At 48.4% G+C, this 14,560-nt stretch overlaps 4 protein-coding genes across 4 annotated transcripts; 3 read left to right on the forward strand and 1 right to left on the reverse strand.

The window, feature by feature from the left end:
- Positions 1-161: 161 nt before the first annotated feature.
- Positions 162-5,367, forward strand: AKAW2_11721S (uncharacterized protein; the record flags this gene model as incomplete). Its single annotated transcript, XM_041684237.1, has 9 exons — positions 162-606; positions 672-709; positions 775-988; positions 1,056-1,172; positions 1,228-1,311; positions 1,380-1,535; positions 1,587-1,611; positions 1,675-2,247; positions 2,304-5,367. 9 exons carry the CDS (start codon positions 162-164, stop codon positions 5,365-5,367), a joined length of 4,716 nt encoding a protein of 1,571 aa, XP_041538441.1.
- Positions 5,368-6,515: 1,148 nt separating this feature from the next.
- Positions 6,516-8,576, forward strand: AKAW2_11722S (uncharacterized protein; the record flags this gene model as incomplete). The annotated part of the gene is made up of 2 exons (XM_041684238.1): positions 6,516-6,561; positions 6,625-8,576. The coding sequence occupies 2 exons, from the start codon at positions 6,516-6,518 to the stop codon at positions 8,574-8,576; spliced, it is 1,998 nt and encodes a 665-aa protein (XP_041538442.1).
- Positions 8,577-9,025: 449 nt separating this feature from the next.
- On the forward strand, positions 9,026-10,414 carry AKAW2_11723S (uncharacterized protein; the record flags this gene model as incomplete). Its single annotated transcript, XM_041684239.1, has 1 exon — positions 9,026-10,414. The coding sequence occupies one exon, from the start codon at positions 9,026-9,028 to the stop codon at positions 10,412-10,414; it is 1,389 nt and encodes a 462-aa protein (XP_041538443.1).
- An 815-nt stretch (positions 10,415-11,229) lies between these two features.
- On the reverse strand, positions 11,230-12,369 carry OCH1_1 (glycosyltransferase family 32 protein; the record flags this gene model as incomplete). Its single annotated transcript, XM_041684240.1, has 2 exons — positions 11,230-11,258; positions 11,310-12,369. 2 exons carry the CDS (start codon positions 12,367-12,369, stop codon positions 11,230-11,232), a joined length of 1,089 nt encoding a protein of 362 aa, XP_041538444.1.
- Between the last annotated feature and the right edge of the window lie 2,191 nt (positions 12,370-14,560).

Here is a 14,560-nt window from a genome sequence, read left to right on the forward strand (position 1 = left end):
GTCTCCTGCAAGGTGACGTGTACAGCGGCTGTAGATGCCCGAGAAACCGCGTGGAAGAGGGGATTTCTCTCAGCTCACAACCCTGAACTCTTGATTCTGGCCTCTCTACTCAACTCTTCGAAAGTTGTTTATGGACATGGATCGATTTCCCTCACCAAAGAATGCTGACGAAGCTACGTGCGAAGCTCTGCTGTTCCCAGGCTGATGGTGACGCTGACGAGGCCGAACCTGCCATTCCCCATGCGAAACACTCGAATGATGGAGGAAACACCACACCTGCCAAAAGAAGCAATTCTGAGGCTGCTAGCATTCCACCGGATCACGCCGCTACCTCACCTAAGGATCTCTGGCAAGTAGCATTCGACAGTCTGGACCCGAAACAAAAACACTGGCTGTCTAAAGAGAAGACTCCAACCGAAATCATTCGGGATGTCATTGGCGAGACAAAAAGTAAATATACCGAGTATAAGAAGAAAGAGTTGACTATCCGAAGACATAATGGGGGTGAGATCAAAGTCCGCGAAATCGCCCAAAATATCCTGGCGTCCGCATTGAATGCGCAGCAGATAATCACTGCGGTCGCAAGCTTCGACCCAAGTGGACATGGTAGAGTTCTCCAAGCTACATACCTATATACGCAGGATTTTTTAGATGCTGATATTCAACCACAGCGTCAAGCGCCTGGACGATAGTATCGCTAGGTTTGACGGTAGGCGACTCCTTGAAATCTGTTCTGTCGAAAATCGGTTACAGACTCATTAACTCGCTTTTTAGATGGTCCAGAGAGATATTGCGCGCAGAGATGTAATCATAGAAGCCTCCGAATACTTGGCGGAACAGCTAGCATACTTCACTGTCCTAGATAGCGACCGCCGATACACGAAGGCTTCCGTGGACAAGCAGCTAGATGGTGCTCTTGTGGGAGTCTATACAGCAATACTTGAATACACGGTGGAAGTGAGAAAAGCATATCATGAAAGCGGCTTTGGTTAGTTCGAGTATTCGGTCAGGTTTGCAAGGTTTGAGTAACGAATGTCTAACATGCACGTTTCCAGCTCGCATAGGAAGCACACTCATTCCCCTTACCGAACAGCCACTGCAAAAGCTTCGAACAGCTGCGGAAAATAAAACTATAGTGGCTGACAAATGGGCTACCATCACCGATCGCACATGTGAGTTTATCATCTTCAATCATATCCATATCTTCAAAGTGCTCAATCGTGTTAGATCTGAGGGGACAGGCTGCGGACATCCTTACGGCTATTGACAAGACGGTCGAGGAGCTCCAGAAACTTCATTCCACTGTACTAAGTGAGCTCTCCCAAAAGATCCCCAACTCAGAGCACAGTTTTTGACTTTAGCCGGCGTCGAGGATAAAGGAATACTTGAATGGCTATCTCAGTACGACTTTTCCAAAGCACAGAACGACACTCAGTATCACAGATCGCCAGGGACAGGTGATTGGCTTTTGAACTCAAAAGAATATGTGAGGTGGAAGGACTGCCCAGGTAGTATATTATGGTTACATGGAGTGGGTAAGTTCTCTAGACCTGTTTAGATGGAAAATAAATTGACTCAGAAACAAGCGGGTTGTGGTAAATCAGTCATGTGGTATGAAAGACCTGCTAAAAACATGTACTTTCGTACCTTCGGCTGACATTTGATTACATATAGCTCGACAATCATCGAAGACATCCAGCGAGTTTGTATAGATGGTTCGAACACGCGGTTCGCTTACTGGTATTTTCAATTCAATGATCCGTCATCACAAAGAGTTGAGAATATGCTCAGGACGATCATCCGTCAGCTTCATTCGACTCCACTCGACGAGCCTATCCGGAATCTTTGGAGCGACTATGGTACCAAAGGAAGCAATCCAAGCAATACAAGGCTTCAGGAGACTCTTGAAATACTGCTTGCTGCCAACAAAGGGAGAATTTTCCTAATTTTAGATGCGTTGGACGAGTGCCCCGAGGCAGTCAATCGCAAGGAAAGGAGTCTTCTGTTGCCACTGCTTACTGGACTTCAAAAGAAATACAGTGATAAAATTCATATCTTTGTGACTAGTCGACCAGAGCCAGATATAGTTGATCACCTCGTGGAATGTACAGCCTTAGACATCGAGGAAAATCAGGGGTCTGATATTTCGGCCTTCGTCAAGGACAGGGTTGAGGCTCTGGACGACAGGAGAGCTCCAAAGGAAGTGAAAGCACAGATAATTCAGGAACTGCTACAAGATGAGAAAAGGTATGCTGCATCTCTCTAGCTAGTGCTATTGTTAATATAGATACTCTTTGGCGCAGGCGATTTCGCTGGGCAGACCTTCAACTGAAGCGTCTCGAAGAATGTCGCAACAAGTCTCAAATCATAGAAGCATTGAGAACAATGCCACAAACGTTGCACGACATATATCTCTCTGTGATAGAAAGAGTCAACATGAAACCCTCCGATGTTATATATGCCAAAACAATCCTCACCTGGCTCTGTTTCAGTGTCAGACCTCTCACCCTGACTGAAGTAGCAGCGGCAGCAGGTCTTGAGGTCCCAGAGGACGTGATCAAAATCTGCACGACTTCATTCGTCACATTTCGGCGCTCGGATAACGAGATCAGATTAGCTCACTTCTCCGTGAAGGAATTGCTCGTGGGTAGCGCGAATACTGGTCAATGGTACCAACTCTCCACCTTGCATGGGCACGCCATGCTAGCTGAGCACAGCCTGAGATTACTCCTGCAAAAGACGAGGAGGTTGTCTATACAGGAAGTGAAGCAAGAAGCGCTGCTAAACTATGCTGCTTGTAACTGGCACGAGCACTTCAAAGCTTCCGCTGTTACCCCAAGCCCAGCACTCGAAAACCTCCAAGAGAAGGTGGATATGCTATTTCGTCAATCAACTGCCTACCGCAACTGGCGTTATATAACGACATTTTTCACGGAAGGAGATGTACAGCCGACCCCTATCGGTATCGCATCGGGCTTAGGGCTCATTCAAACTGTGATTGGTTTACTAGAAGAAGGCGCGGACCCTTTAGAGTGCTTTGCATATCGAATTGATTGGGATTTTATCCAGGTTGTAGAAAACGCGTTACTGATGGCTTCTAAAAATGGGCATCTGGACATACTGGATCTACTGCTGCACAAGGTGTGCGTTTCTATTGATCTAGCCGAGGGCATAGTGAAAAGTGTTCGATGCCATGCTTCTGAAAGCAAGAAGCTGGAAGATTTATTTGACACGTTCACAGCTTCAGGTGCTATTTTCACTAGAACCGAGAAAAAAGGACTTCAGATAGATGAGCGCGTTGTTGTCGCTGCGGCGAGGAACGAGGTTTGTGGCACGAAACTTGTGACCGTCCTCCTTGATCAGTACGAAGGGACAGGAGTTGCGCTCGTGCCTGTGACAGAGAACGTGTTGGAAGCGGTGCTACAGAACATGGAGTGTGGAGACGATATTTTGCAGCTTCTTCTCCAAAGGCGAAATGATGATGTCAAAATCTATCCACGAATCAAGGAGATGCTGAAATTCCCGGACAATATGAACGTGCGCGCAATCGCAATACTTCTTGCGCAACGGCATGCAGAAACCGTGATAGATGAGCAGTTCATTGCTAATCTTGCGAGATACGCCCGCGGCACTGAAATGGAAATACTATTAAGTGTATTGGACAACGATTCGATGCTGACCGAGAATGTTCTGGCGAGCGCTGTTCAAAACCGTAGCGGTGTCGGTGTCTTGCGTCAGATTCTCCGGCATCGACGGCATTGGCCACCAGTTAGCGAGGATCTTCTGTGTGAAGCAGCGTGTAACAGAGGTAGCAAAAAGCTGGAAGCCTTGCTAGATGATCGTGGTCTGGATTTTGCAATGAGCGAAAGAGTCATGCTGAAGATTGTAGGCAACCGATTTTATGGAGCTGAAATGCTCGAAATGCTCCTGCGCAGGCAGCAAGCAGGATTTATTGTCACTCCCGCAATGCTGGACACGGCAGCCTCGCAAGCAAGGGCTAAACATGTTGTTGAATTATTTATGAACAACGGAGGCTTGAAAATTCCAATCACTGAAGGCATGATGCTCAGAATTTCTTGTGATGACTTGCTGTGTTATCTACTGGATCTTGAAGAAAGGTCCCAGATACATCCTCTTCCTATCACAGAAAAGTTCATATTGCATGCTGTGAAAACCTTTGAGCCTGACAGTCTGAAGGCCATCTTCTGCAGCAGACCAATGATCTATGTGAGCGAAGATATGTTTGTCGAATCATGCCGTGGCTATGTGTCGACTTTGGCGTTTTTGATGGAACAACCGCATAGCCAATTGCCAGTGACGAGCATGATCGAAGCTCTGGAAAAAGAACATGGTCAAAGGCCTACAGAGATACTTCGGTTTCTGTTGAGCGAGAAGTCCTTTGAAGTTGACCATGGAATTATAGAAAGATTTGCACATAATGCCTCCGCTTTGGAACTCCTGCTGCAGACAACACCCCGTGTACCCATCACAGAGCAAGCCGCCATCCGAGCAGCTTCCGGTTGGGGCAGGGATGCATTATGCGTTCTGCTCAATGAGCGAATAAATGATGTTCCGATCTCAGAAGAAGTCATGACTGCTGTGGTAAAATCAATTCGTTCAGTTGTAAATTTGCGACGGATTTTGGCACATCATGGTCCACAGGTACCGATCACAGAGAAGGTTCTAGTGGCAGCCTCGACCACATTAGAAGCTTTACAACTTCTGCTTCAAGCACTAGGACCCGAGGCACCTCCTATGATAACCGAGCAAGTTGTTGTGATTGCCACTTGGGCAGATTTGTCCGCATTACCGTGGTTGCTTGAGAAGTATGGCTCGGCTGTACCACTTACCGAAAGAGTCATGGTTTTTGCCGCTGCAAACGGCCTTGACGGGCTACAGTGGCTCCTCCGTGAATGGCCTGGCAATATAGACCTCAACCGCATCTGGAGAGCGATCTGGAAGTTTGATCGAGACTCATCTGAATTCTCTTATCGCCGTAATTTGCCCTCTTTGGCATACATTCACAAGAATGCGGGTAACCATGTTATTCAGTATTCTAAAGCAGTCGATCTCTCTGAGGATGTCTTTATGGATGCCCTAGCCTCATCTGCTTTTGATGAAAATGAAAATGAGTACAGTGGCTTGGTTCCTCTGATTCGTATATGTCTCAAACAGAGGCTACCTGTTTCCGAACCAGATCGGTTGGTAAAGGCAGTGATGGATAATTGTGATGCTGATCTTATCGAGGCTATCCATAAGCTTGTCGAGGGGTTTGAGTTGAGAGCCGAGCTCATTGAAGGGGGGTTCGGGGACTTGTTGTTATCGCGCATTAGAGAGAATCATGGCATATCGGCGCCTGGGCAGTAATGCAGTCTAGGTTATGTTCATATTTTGAATGTTATTGTTGTGGTTCTGCTATAAACGTCAGTACCTGTTGGGCTGTATTGGTTGAGCCCTCAATGTATATATAGTTTTCGATAACTAAAGGACCGCAAGATGACAAAACTAGGCTTAATAGGGACCCAATTGCCACTGACACTTAAACATAGATCTACACACATTACCCAACAGAAAGCTCATACTTCCACACATCCCACTATCTATATTACTCACACACACAGATGCATATGCTGATAGATCCGAGCAGATCTACCTTACGCCCCTGAAAACAATAGAAATCTCTGGTTTAGCGCTGGTAATGCCTTTGGACCTAGAGCATGCAGCAATATTTTGATCAACAGCCCGCATAGAATGAGTGCCCTTCATATATACACATCTACTTCGAAGCCAAAAGGGTCTGGACATTTCTCCACTATCTAATCCAGATTCTCCATCACTGTGAATATAGAAATGATACTTCTCGAGCTTATAAGTCTGTAATCTACGCCCGTAGGCTCCGATAGTGTCCACAATATCCTTCGGACATGTCCACGGAAGCGTGTACGAGCGGGAAATATCTTAAGAAACGCGAATTCCATTTTCTTCAGAGGGGATATGCAATGGACATGGGATGCATATACCTAATTCCCATTTTCCATACCTAATTCCCATTTTCCCCCAACCAGATCGATCATCGTTTCCTCTCTCGATATGTGCTGAGCATGTGAGACTCGTCATTCGACATCGCCAGGGAGATTGTTTAATATGTTTCGCTTCTTAGGTCCGCAACGACCTCTCAACATGACGAATTTAGGGTTCCATGCGTAACTATCTTTTTTCTGGGAATGAGATCTTCCGTATGTTGATATTGATATTGGTTGTGCATTCGATCTCATCAAATCATGACTAACGAGGGGGCGGAATCGGACTAAACCCCGGACTGCGGAATAGTTGCTGACTAGCTACTTACAACTGTACTCCGAATCCGAGACTAGAGCCTCTCCTTTCTTGGTAAGGGAAACAGTATGACACAAGTGGTGGGTTTTCGGTTAAATAACGGGTATTTATACCTCTAAAATATGAAGCTTTCATCTACCATTCATCGTCTCTCTATACACAATTCTACGTCTCCAAAAATGGCCTACACTTGCACTCTAGCTGTCACTACACTGTGTAGTACGGGTAAGCTCCCCCAACCTGTGTTTTCTACACCAACCCGTCTCTAATGATGCACTGCTACATTAGATCATTTTAGATGTGAATGGAGCAAGGCCGACCCTGTCAAGGGCTTTTATGGCCAGAGACACGAGTCTCTCAACGTCGTGCTTTATCCTAAGAACACCTTTACCCAGACCGAAGGCATCAACGGTGTTGCGTCAGCAGTGTGCTATGACGATGAACGGAATGATGGCAAGGAGCTCAACACTCCACAGATCCTGGCACCAGAAATTACCAGCTTCATCATCGAGGTTATCAAGAAATGCAAGAAAGGCGTTGATGATAAGTTCCCGGTCATCATGAACTTTATTTTATCTCGGGAAGACGGCTATCTCGCGCGGTCTGATTTCTTACAGCAACGCCTAAAAGGGGTGAAGCGTGTTTCCTGGGTAGTAGGATTCTTGCGTCCACTACAGAAAGTCACAACCCCACGAGTCCAGTTAAATGGAACGGCGCATGATCTGAACATGCTCCTATCGATGTCCGTAGGTGCCATCCTACTTGACACTAGCTCTAGCTCTAGTCTTCACGACACGCTGGATAGTATCGAAGAGGCATTATGCAACCGGATCTCATACCCATGGGTAGTCCCCACACTGATTCACCGGAAACGCCTTGCGTGGGTGGAAGGTCGCAAAGACGCGGATGCCAGTCGACGCATGTACGAGGCGGCAGCAGCCTTAGGGATCACTCTAGTGATCATTGACAAGCCGGGTCACTGGCTGCAGGATGACCACGGGCCGTACGCCCATCTCCGAGAGGGATTCATTGCCACAAATATCGACGTGGATGAGGGGTTCGTGGATAGAATTGTCATGGCGGTCCGCAGCTACGACAAGCTCATTGATGGCATAATGACAGTGAGCGATAGTCGCTTAATCGGAGTGGCTCGAGCGTGTGAAATCCTTGGATATCCTACATCCCCATCGTCGGCCTATGTGCTGGCCGGAGATAAGTATCAAACTCGAATGATGGAGCCAGACACGCACGGGGCTTTCCGGGTCTTTGGGACGGATGAACTGGAGAAAGTCCTTCGGTCTACCGAGGTGACGTATCCTCTCATCGTCAAGCCTTGCCTGGGATGGGGAAGTCAGGCTGTCACCAAAGTGTCCACGGAAGTTGAGTTATTTGAGGCGGTCGAGAAAGCTTGCGAGTGTCACGCATTAGCTCCGCAGCAGCGGAGTGATGCCGTTATTGAGCCATATATCGATGGTCCAGAAGTCGATGCCAACTTCGTTTTGCTAAATGGCGAAGTGATCTTCTGCGAGATCAGTGATGACTTCCCGAGCCCAGGCGATAGGGACGCTGCACAAAGCCATAACTTTGTTGAGACTATGGTTCATATGCCCTCTGCCCTTCCACCGCATGAGTTTGAGGCTGTCCGCGATACATTGCATCAGAGTATCCTTCGTCAGGGATTCTCAACTGGTACATTTCATTGCGAAGCGCGGTTGCAGTATTCGAGTCATGAATTTCGACAAGATAACAACGGGTTTGAGGACTTATACCCTCGGAGAGATGCTACCAATGATGGAAAGAGTGTGCAAGTGTACCTCCTTGAAATAAATGCTCGCCCAGCTGGATATCTAGAGACTGTTGGAGTCAACTTAGTCTATGGGGTGGATTATTTCGCCCAGCAAATGCTCTTTTCCGTCAATGATGAGTTTCGATACAGGGCTTTATGCCACCCATTTTCTGATGGGCCTCGCTCCAGCCTCTCGATACTCGTACTCCAAGAAGACGTTGCTGGGATCATGAAAACCGAAGATGCTACAGCGGAGCTCCTGCGCCAGTACCCCGAACTGGAGCCACATGTGCCGCTGTACGCGACAATCAAGAAGAAGGGAGATAGACTAGTTGGTCCAAAGTCAAGTGAGGTTCACTTCATTGCGTGGATGTTGGTCACAGCTCAGAAGAGGCGCGAGTGTCTGCGGTTGGTGGAGCAAATACGAAGGAGTTTTCGCTATGAAGTTGAATAGCATCTTCTAGCCTATAGTGACGGTTCCTATTACTTGGTCCAGCGAAAAATAAGTCATTTCTGAACCTCCTAGTCAGGCTTAAGATATAAGCCCTCGCAGTATCTATCTCGTGTTGCTGTTGCTGTTCTCCATTTGAGCGAAGATTTCGCGTAGCATGCTGCCAGTGTCCTGAGTGCAATGGGAAGAGATTGAGAACGAATCAGAAGCATATGCGGAGGACTCCAGGGACTGTCATTGCGGCTGCAGTTTTAGTCTAGCTCTCAATGCATGTCCCCGTCGTCTTACATTTCTGTCCCACCTAATTCTTCATATTTCTTGTTTATCCAACGTATCTTCCTTGTATCTTTCATAGTCTATCCGACTGTACGCTCTGGCCTGACCAAAACTCTATCACTACCACCACGTGTTTTTAGCCCGCATCTCTACCCCTCTGCATCTCACCTACTCCAATGTCTCAACAAAAGACATCCCCACTCAAGACCTACTTCGACGAGCTTGAAGAAACGAATGGTGATGATGAATGCAGGGAATGGCTAGACAGTCTTTTCGACGCACGAGCCGAACTAGCAACATTCGTCGCTACGCGCCGGGAAGGCAGAGGAACCGGAACCTACGTTGAACTTCTCAAAGGCTCCTTCAACTTCAGCTTCCGGTACACCTTCAGCGATGGACGACCGGACACATTTATTCGGTTCCCCAAGCCGGGGCACACTGCTACGGCTTACAGGGATGAGAAGGTCACAAACGAAGTCCAAGTCATGGAATATCTCCGTCAACACACCGATATCCCCATCCCCCGTATTCACAGCTGGGGCTTAACCGCCGATAGTCCACATAACCTTGGACCATTCATCATCGTGGACTATGTCACCGGAACCCTTCTATCAACCATCTTGAAACAGCCAGATGAAGAAGACTTGTATCTAAATCCGAACATCGACAACACACTCCTAGACAAAATCTACTTTCAAATCGCCCGCTACCTACTCCAAATTTCCCACCTCACATTCCCCAAAATTGGAGCTATCTCGAAGGACAACACATCCAACACATCCAACACATGGCACGTTCCCAACCGCCCCCTAACCTACAACATGAACGAGCTAGTTACTGTCTCTGGCTACCCTGCTGATAAATGGCCAACTACGCCCTTTGACCGCACCAGCGATTACCTCGCCTCCCTTGCAAATGAGCATCTAACCCATCTTTGGACTCAGCGGAACCTAGCCGATGATCCAGACATCGCTCAAAACAGGTTCATTGCCCGCCATCGCTTCAAACAACTCATCTCCAAATACTACCCAACAGAAAACGAACCATTCATACTCTTCTGCGACGACATGCGACCTTCGAATATGCTCATAGACCCAAAGACACTCCAAATCACTGCCGTTCTGGATTTAGAATTCACTAACGCCATGCCGGCTGGGTTCTCGTATGATCCGCCTTGGTGGCTGTTACTTTCTGGGCCGGAAGTGTGGCTTGAGCGTTGTGCATTGGACGAGTTTCTCAAACTCTATGAGCCCAGGATGGAACAATTCTTGCATGCTCTAGCAAGGGTGGAGCGCGAGATTGAGTACAACCAGCCCGGTCATCTGTCTCTTTCTGCCAGGATGCGCGGTTCATGGAGTACCGGTCGGTTCTGGTTCGATTATGCGGCAAGGAAGAGCTTTGATGTTGACCTTGTTTATTGGGCCACTCTCCATTCCGCTGGTACTGGTATTGAAGGGCTTGACGAGAAGGCACGTGCGGAGCTGGAGCCATTCAAGAGGATGAAGATGGAGCAGCTGAAGGCGTACAAGGAAGAGTACTCTGCTCGGTTTTCTTCGGCTATATAACGGACAATAGGTGTTGTTTTCTATTTCGGTAGTCGTTATTTTGCTTTCTCATCCTGCTCCCTGGTAGCTACATCATTATAACAAGTGTGCGTGATCGACAGTGACGTTAGTACTTATCAATGTAACGGGATAAGGGGCTGTATTCGATTCTTACTCTATCTATTCTCTTGGAGAAGAGAGATTAGGAGAAAGAGCAAGACCGTAGATGAAGGCCGTGTAGCCAGGCACCAGGGATACAAAGACAGTTCTAAATTAGGTGGAGGATATGTCCAAGGTGATCATGATGCATCGCTGTTCTCATTCGTGTTCCCAGCCTGCGGGTATCAAATTCTAAAGATTTTGGAGCAAGACACTAAAAAAATATAACACAGGTATATGAACACAGAGAAGAAAAAGACGAAGCCATTGACAAGCATAGTATCCATCGAGATGAAGCTCGGACATGCTTGTCATGGGTAGAGAGCTAAGCTAAGAGCCGTTACTCAACAGCACAAGCAATAGCTTACTCGGTAGGAAAGCCAGCATTTCGTATACATGACGTGGCTAGTGGTTAAGCAAGGGCGTTAGATTTAGGTCGAGGACGGAAACTGGTGGGTGATGCTGCGAGGTTGCCGAACGGGCGGTCATGGGAGCTTCTTGCTCGTGTCAACCGGCAATGTGCAAGCACCTGATGATATGCCACTGATGGTATGTGGTCATATTGATTTGTAATGACACGTGTTATATAGGTAGAGCCATTCAGTGTCCTACTGGCGGAGCCAGCTGGATTGATGAGTAGGAGTGTAGATTGGTGTAAAGCGATTCTTGATGACAGCTTATAGAGACGGGTCATCCTTCCAAGTTCCTGGTTGACATGTCAGTTTCAAGTCAAGCAATAGGAAAACATGTGGCATACCTTCAAAGTGATGTTTCACGAATGCCATCGGATCATCAACATCCCCAGCACCCATTTGGTGCACTCCCGGGCTGAAGCTGGTGATGGGCAAAACCACCACGTCTCCCACCTTCTTATACCCCTCCTGACCTGTAAAGTCCTCGTACGTGATGTTCAACGTTGAGCCGGGTTCAATGTTGAAATAGTCAGGATCGTTGAAATACCGGAAAACGGCATCCGTCCAAGCGCCCGGGCCAGTGTACTCCATGACAGTCTTATCCATCTTGCCAGTCTTTAGAATACCCGCCTTCTTCATTCGCAAGGTCTCCTCCGTGATGTAGGAGACAATATCGCGCATGATGGGGTGTCCGGGCTTGGCTTGAATGGTCCATTGGCAGAACTGGATTCTGCGCGCATACCAGTCATGCCAGTCGGGGCGGTCAGGATCCGCCTCAATGCCCACCACCGCTCCAACTGTAGCCAGATCCAACTCTGCTGGCAGCCAGTCAGACGCTGGCTTCAACGCCGTCGTATCAATATCGCTGTAAATTCCACCCCGCGCGAGCAGGATCAAGTATCGGAAAAAGTCGGCCTTCAAGACGGGCAGCGGCATAGCATCGTAGGCCTCGAACACATCCGGAACAGCACCGTACAGGTATTTGATCAGATGGCGTTGGGTATCATCGGGGACGACCTCGTGGACAAATCCGGGATGCAGCTCGGACCAGCTGGACTCCGGATCACGAAGGCTTTCGCTGAAGAACATGGAGGAGGGCGCATATTTCCACGTCTGCCAGATGAATGCAGGAAACTTGGCTTCCAGATCGTAGGGAAAGTGGTAGCGCAAGCGCTCGCGCAAGGGGGCGCTCGGTGGCGGGGTCAGCGGCAGCTGTTGTACGGTGTCCCTCGTTCCACCTTTTCGATCATTCTCTGCATGGCCGTCGTAATCCTGATTGTATAGGTGTCCGGCGGAGGCGGTCTCTGGGGACGGGAGGGAAGAGGCGGGATGCGACGATCGGAGGTAGACGATAAAGGTAATCAGAAGCGCCGCCGCGAGTAGCGACTTCCGAAAGGTGAGCATCGCTATGGAGATATGAGAAGATCGCTAATTAGGGTGGATAGTCACACAGGCGCAATGAGCTGGCAGACAGCTGAGTTATGTAGAACCGCAGCCGGTCTTCTCCGCAACTCCGCCGACGATCAAAGCAGATCAACGCCAGGCAACGATAAACGCAAGATCGATATGTATATCGTGTCAAAAGCCGTTTCGCCAGAAGTAGTGTCAGCAATTTCGCATAGCTAGCTGTTCTGTGCGATCGTGCCACTGCAAGGTTTTAGGGGTGTTTCGTAAGAAAAGCGTCAAGACTCCGGGGGCCGCGCGGTCGCTGTGGTCGGGGGTCGGTAGGCGCCGTAAACAAAAGAACCGCAATTGATTGGTAGGGATAGCACAGCTGTCTTGCCGATTGAAGGAATTGCTAGGAGGCTAGAAGCACATCAAGGGCAAGAGCAGCAGAGCAGACAGAGGCCAGCTGGTGCTGGAAGAGGAGTGAGGAGCCGGCGAAGAAAAAGGTGGTTGAGCTTAAGGCTAAGCAGCAGCAGTGGAGCCGAGTGACGACGGCGAAAGAGTAAGTCGTTTGGTGGCGTCAGAAACGGCGGGCACTTCGGGCTGATAAGCATTCGACCATTCCACTCTTTGCCGTCTAGAATGCGGTCGTTATTCCACAGCGTGCAGGAGAATATTTCCTGGACACTAAGTACACCACCAGAAGAATTAATACAATTTAATTCTGTTTTGTGATTAAATTTTAAAACCAGGGGTTGTAGTTCTGCATTATAAGTTCCGACCCAGTCATCAAACGCGTCGCTAAAAATTGCTGGATGGCATACGACGTTGGCATCCACACACCCTCGTTCGTCTGCATCCGCAACAGGAGATGATCGGCTAAGCCTTGTCAGATTGATTGAATGCTTACTCGTCTGAAGTGCTTGGTTCGCAGTTCCCTTGGCACGATGGTTTGTCTCAACATGCGATGCGGGATGATGGTTGTGTTGCCGATTAACTTCGCATCCGAGGTGGTATCGCCTTCGTTTTCCCCACAAATCGGGTTGGTGGTTGTTGGCCGTTTGCAGCCAAATGTCGCTGTGATCACAACGATTTTAGAAACTGTGCCAGGTCCACTACGCGGTCTAGATCTTTGCGCAGTCAGCAGTCCCTGCTGCAATAAGGTTACCTTTATCTTCAGGCGACCCTTTTTTGGGTGAAAGGGTTCATGTTTTCGCATCCATCTCTACTCCGAATCGTGTCCCCATTCACATCGGAGTTAAGCTGAGGGGCACACGAAGAAGAGGTGGTTTACGTAGCCTGAAGGGTGGACACTGCGTCAGCCTGGTGAAGCCGCGTCATACGCTGGGCCGGCTGCTGCACCCCCGACTTCTTGGCTCCGGCGCTTAGTAGATGAATTTGTAGGGAGTGTTGGAATGACTATTCTGCGTGATAGTGACAGGTGAAAGCCACCTACATTGCTTGACCTGCATGGCTCGTCCACTTACAGGGCGCGGACCAGGGCCAAGCAACAACCACTGCAGCTGTTATTGGCTCGATATCTCCTCCACCACCAGCCACTGGCCATGTCAACTTAGCAGCATACGACAAACTTATCACAATATTTGATCTGCAGTCACGCTATCCTTTAATAACACTGTTAAGTTTGACAACTGAACACCTGGACTTTCCACAGCAAGGCACACATACACACATCTTCCACTCTACGGGTATAAATTGTTTTGCGGTACTCCATAAATTGCCTGGATGCTCCTGGTTCTGTTGAGGAAAAGTCCAGATTCCCTTTTCTTCTCTACGGTCACGTGCAACACGTGGAACCTCCCCAGGCGTTGAATGGCTCTTTGCGGTCTCCCAGGCCCGCTACATACCATATACGGATAAGCGCATCTCCGGACCTTGGATGGGATCCTGACACCTTGAGAAACAATCCCCACGTTGTATGTTACAGTGCCTGAACCGAGTTGTGAACTCTCCCGCAGATGAAACCTTACAATCAGGTTTCTCATCCAAGGCACACGGAAACGAGCTGTGGTTGTAGGTGGCTTGGATAAATCCAAGGTACTGATCGCTATCAATAGAAGTATCACGAGCTAGATGTACATTCAAAGACTCAACCAGAATGCATACATCCGCTCACTATTGTCAAGCACACGATGCAGCTGTACTATTCTTCCCTGCTCTGCTACACCAGAATAGAAGAATGTTGACC

The sequence above is a fragment of the Aspergillus luchuensis genome, chromosome 1, assembly GCF_016861625.1.
Source record: "Aspergillus luchuensis IFO 4308 DNA, chromosome 1, nearly complete sequence".
Classification (NCBI taxonomy): Eukaryota; Fungi; Ascomycota; class Eurotiomycetes; order Eurotiales; family Aspergillaceae; genus Aspergillus; species Aspergillus luchuensis.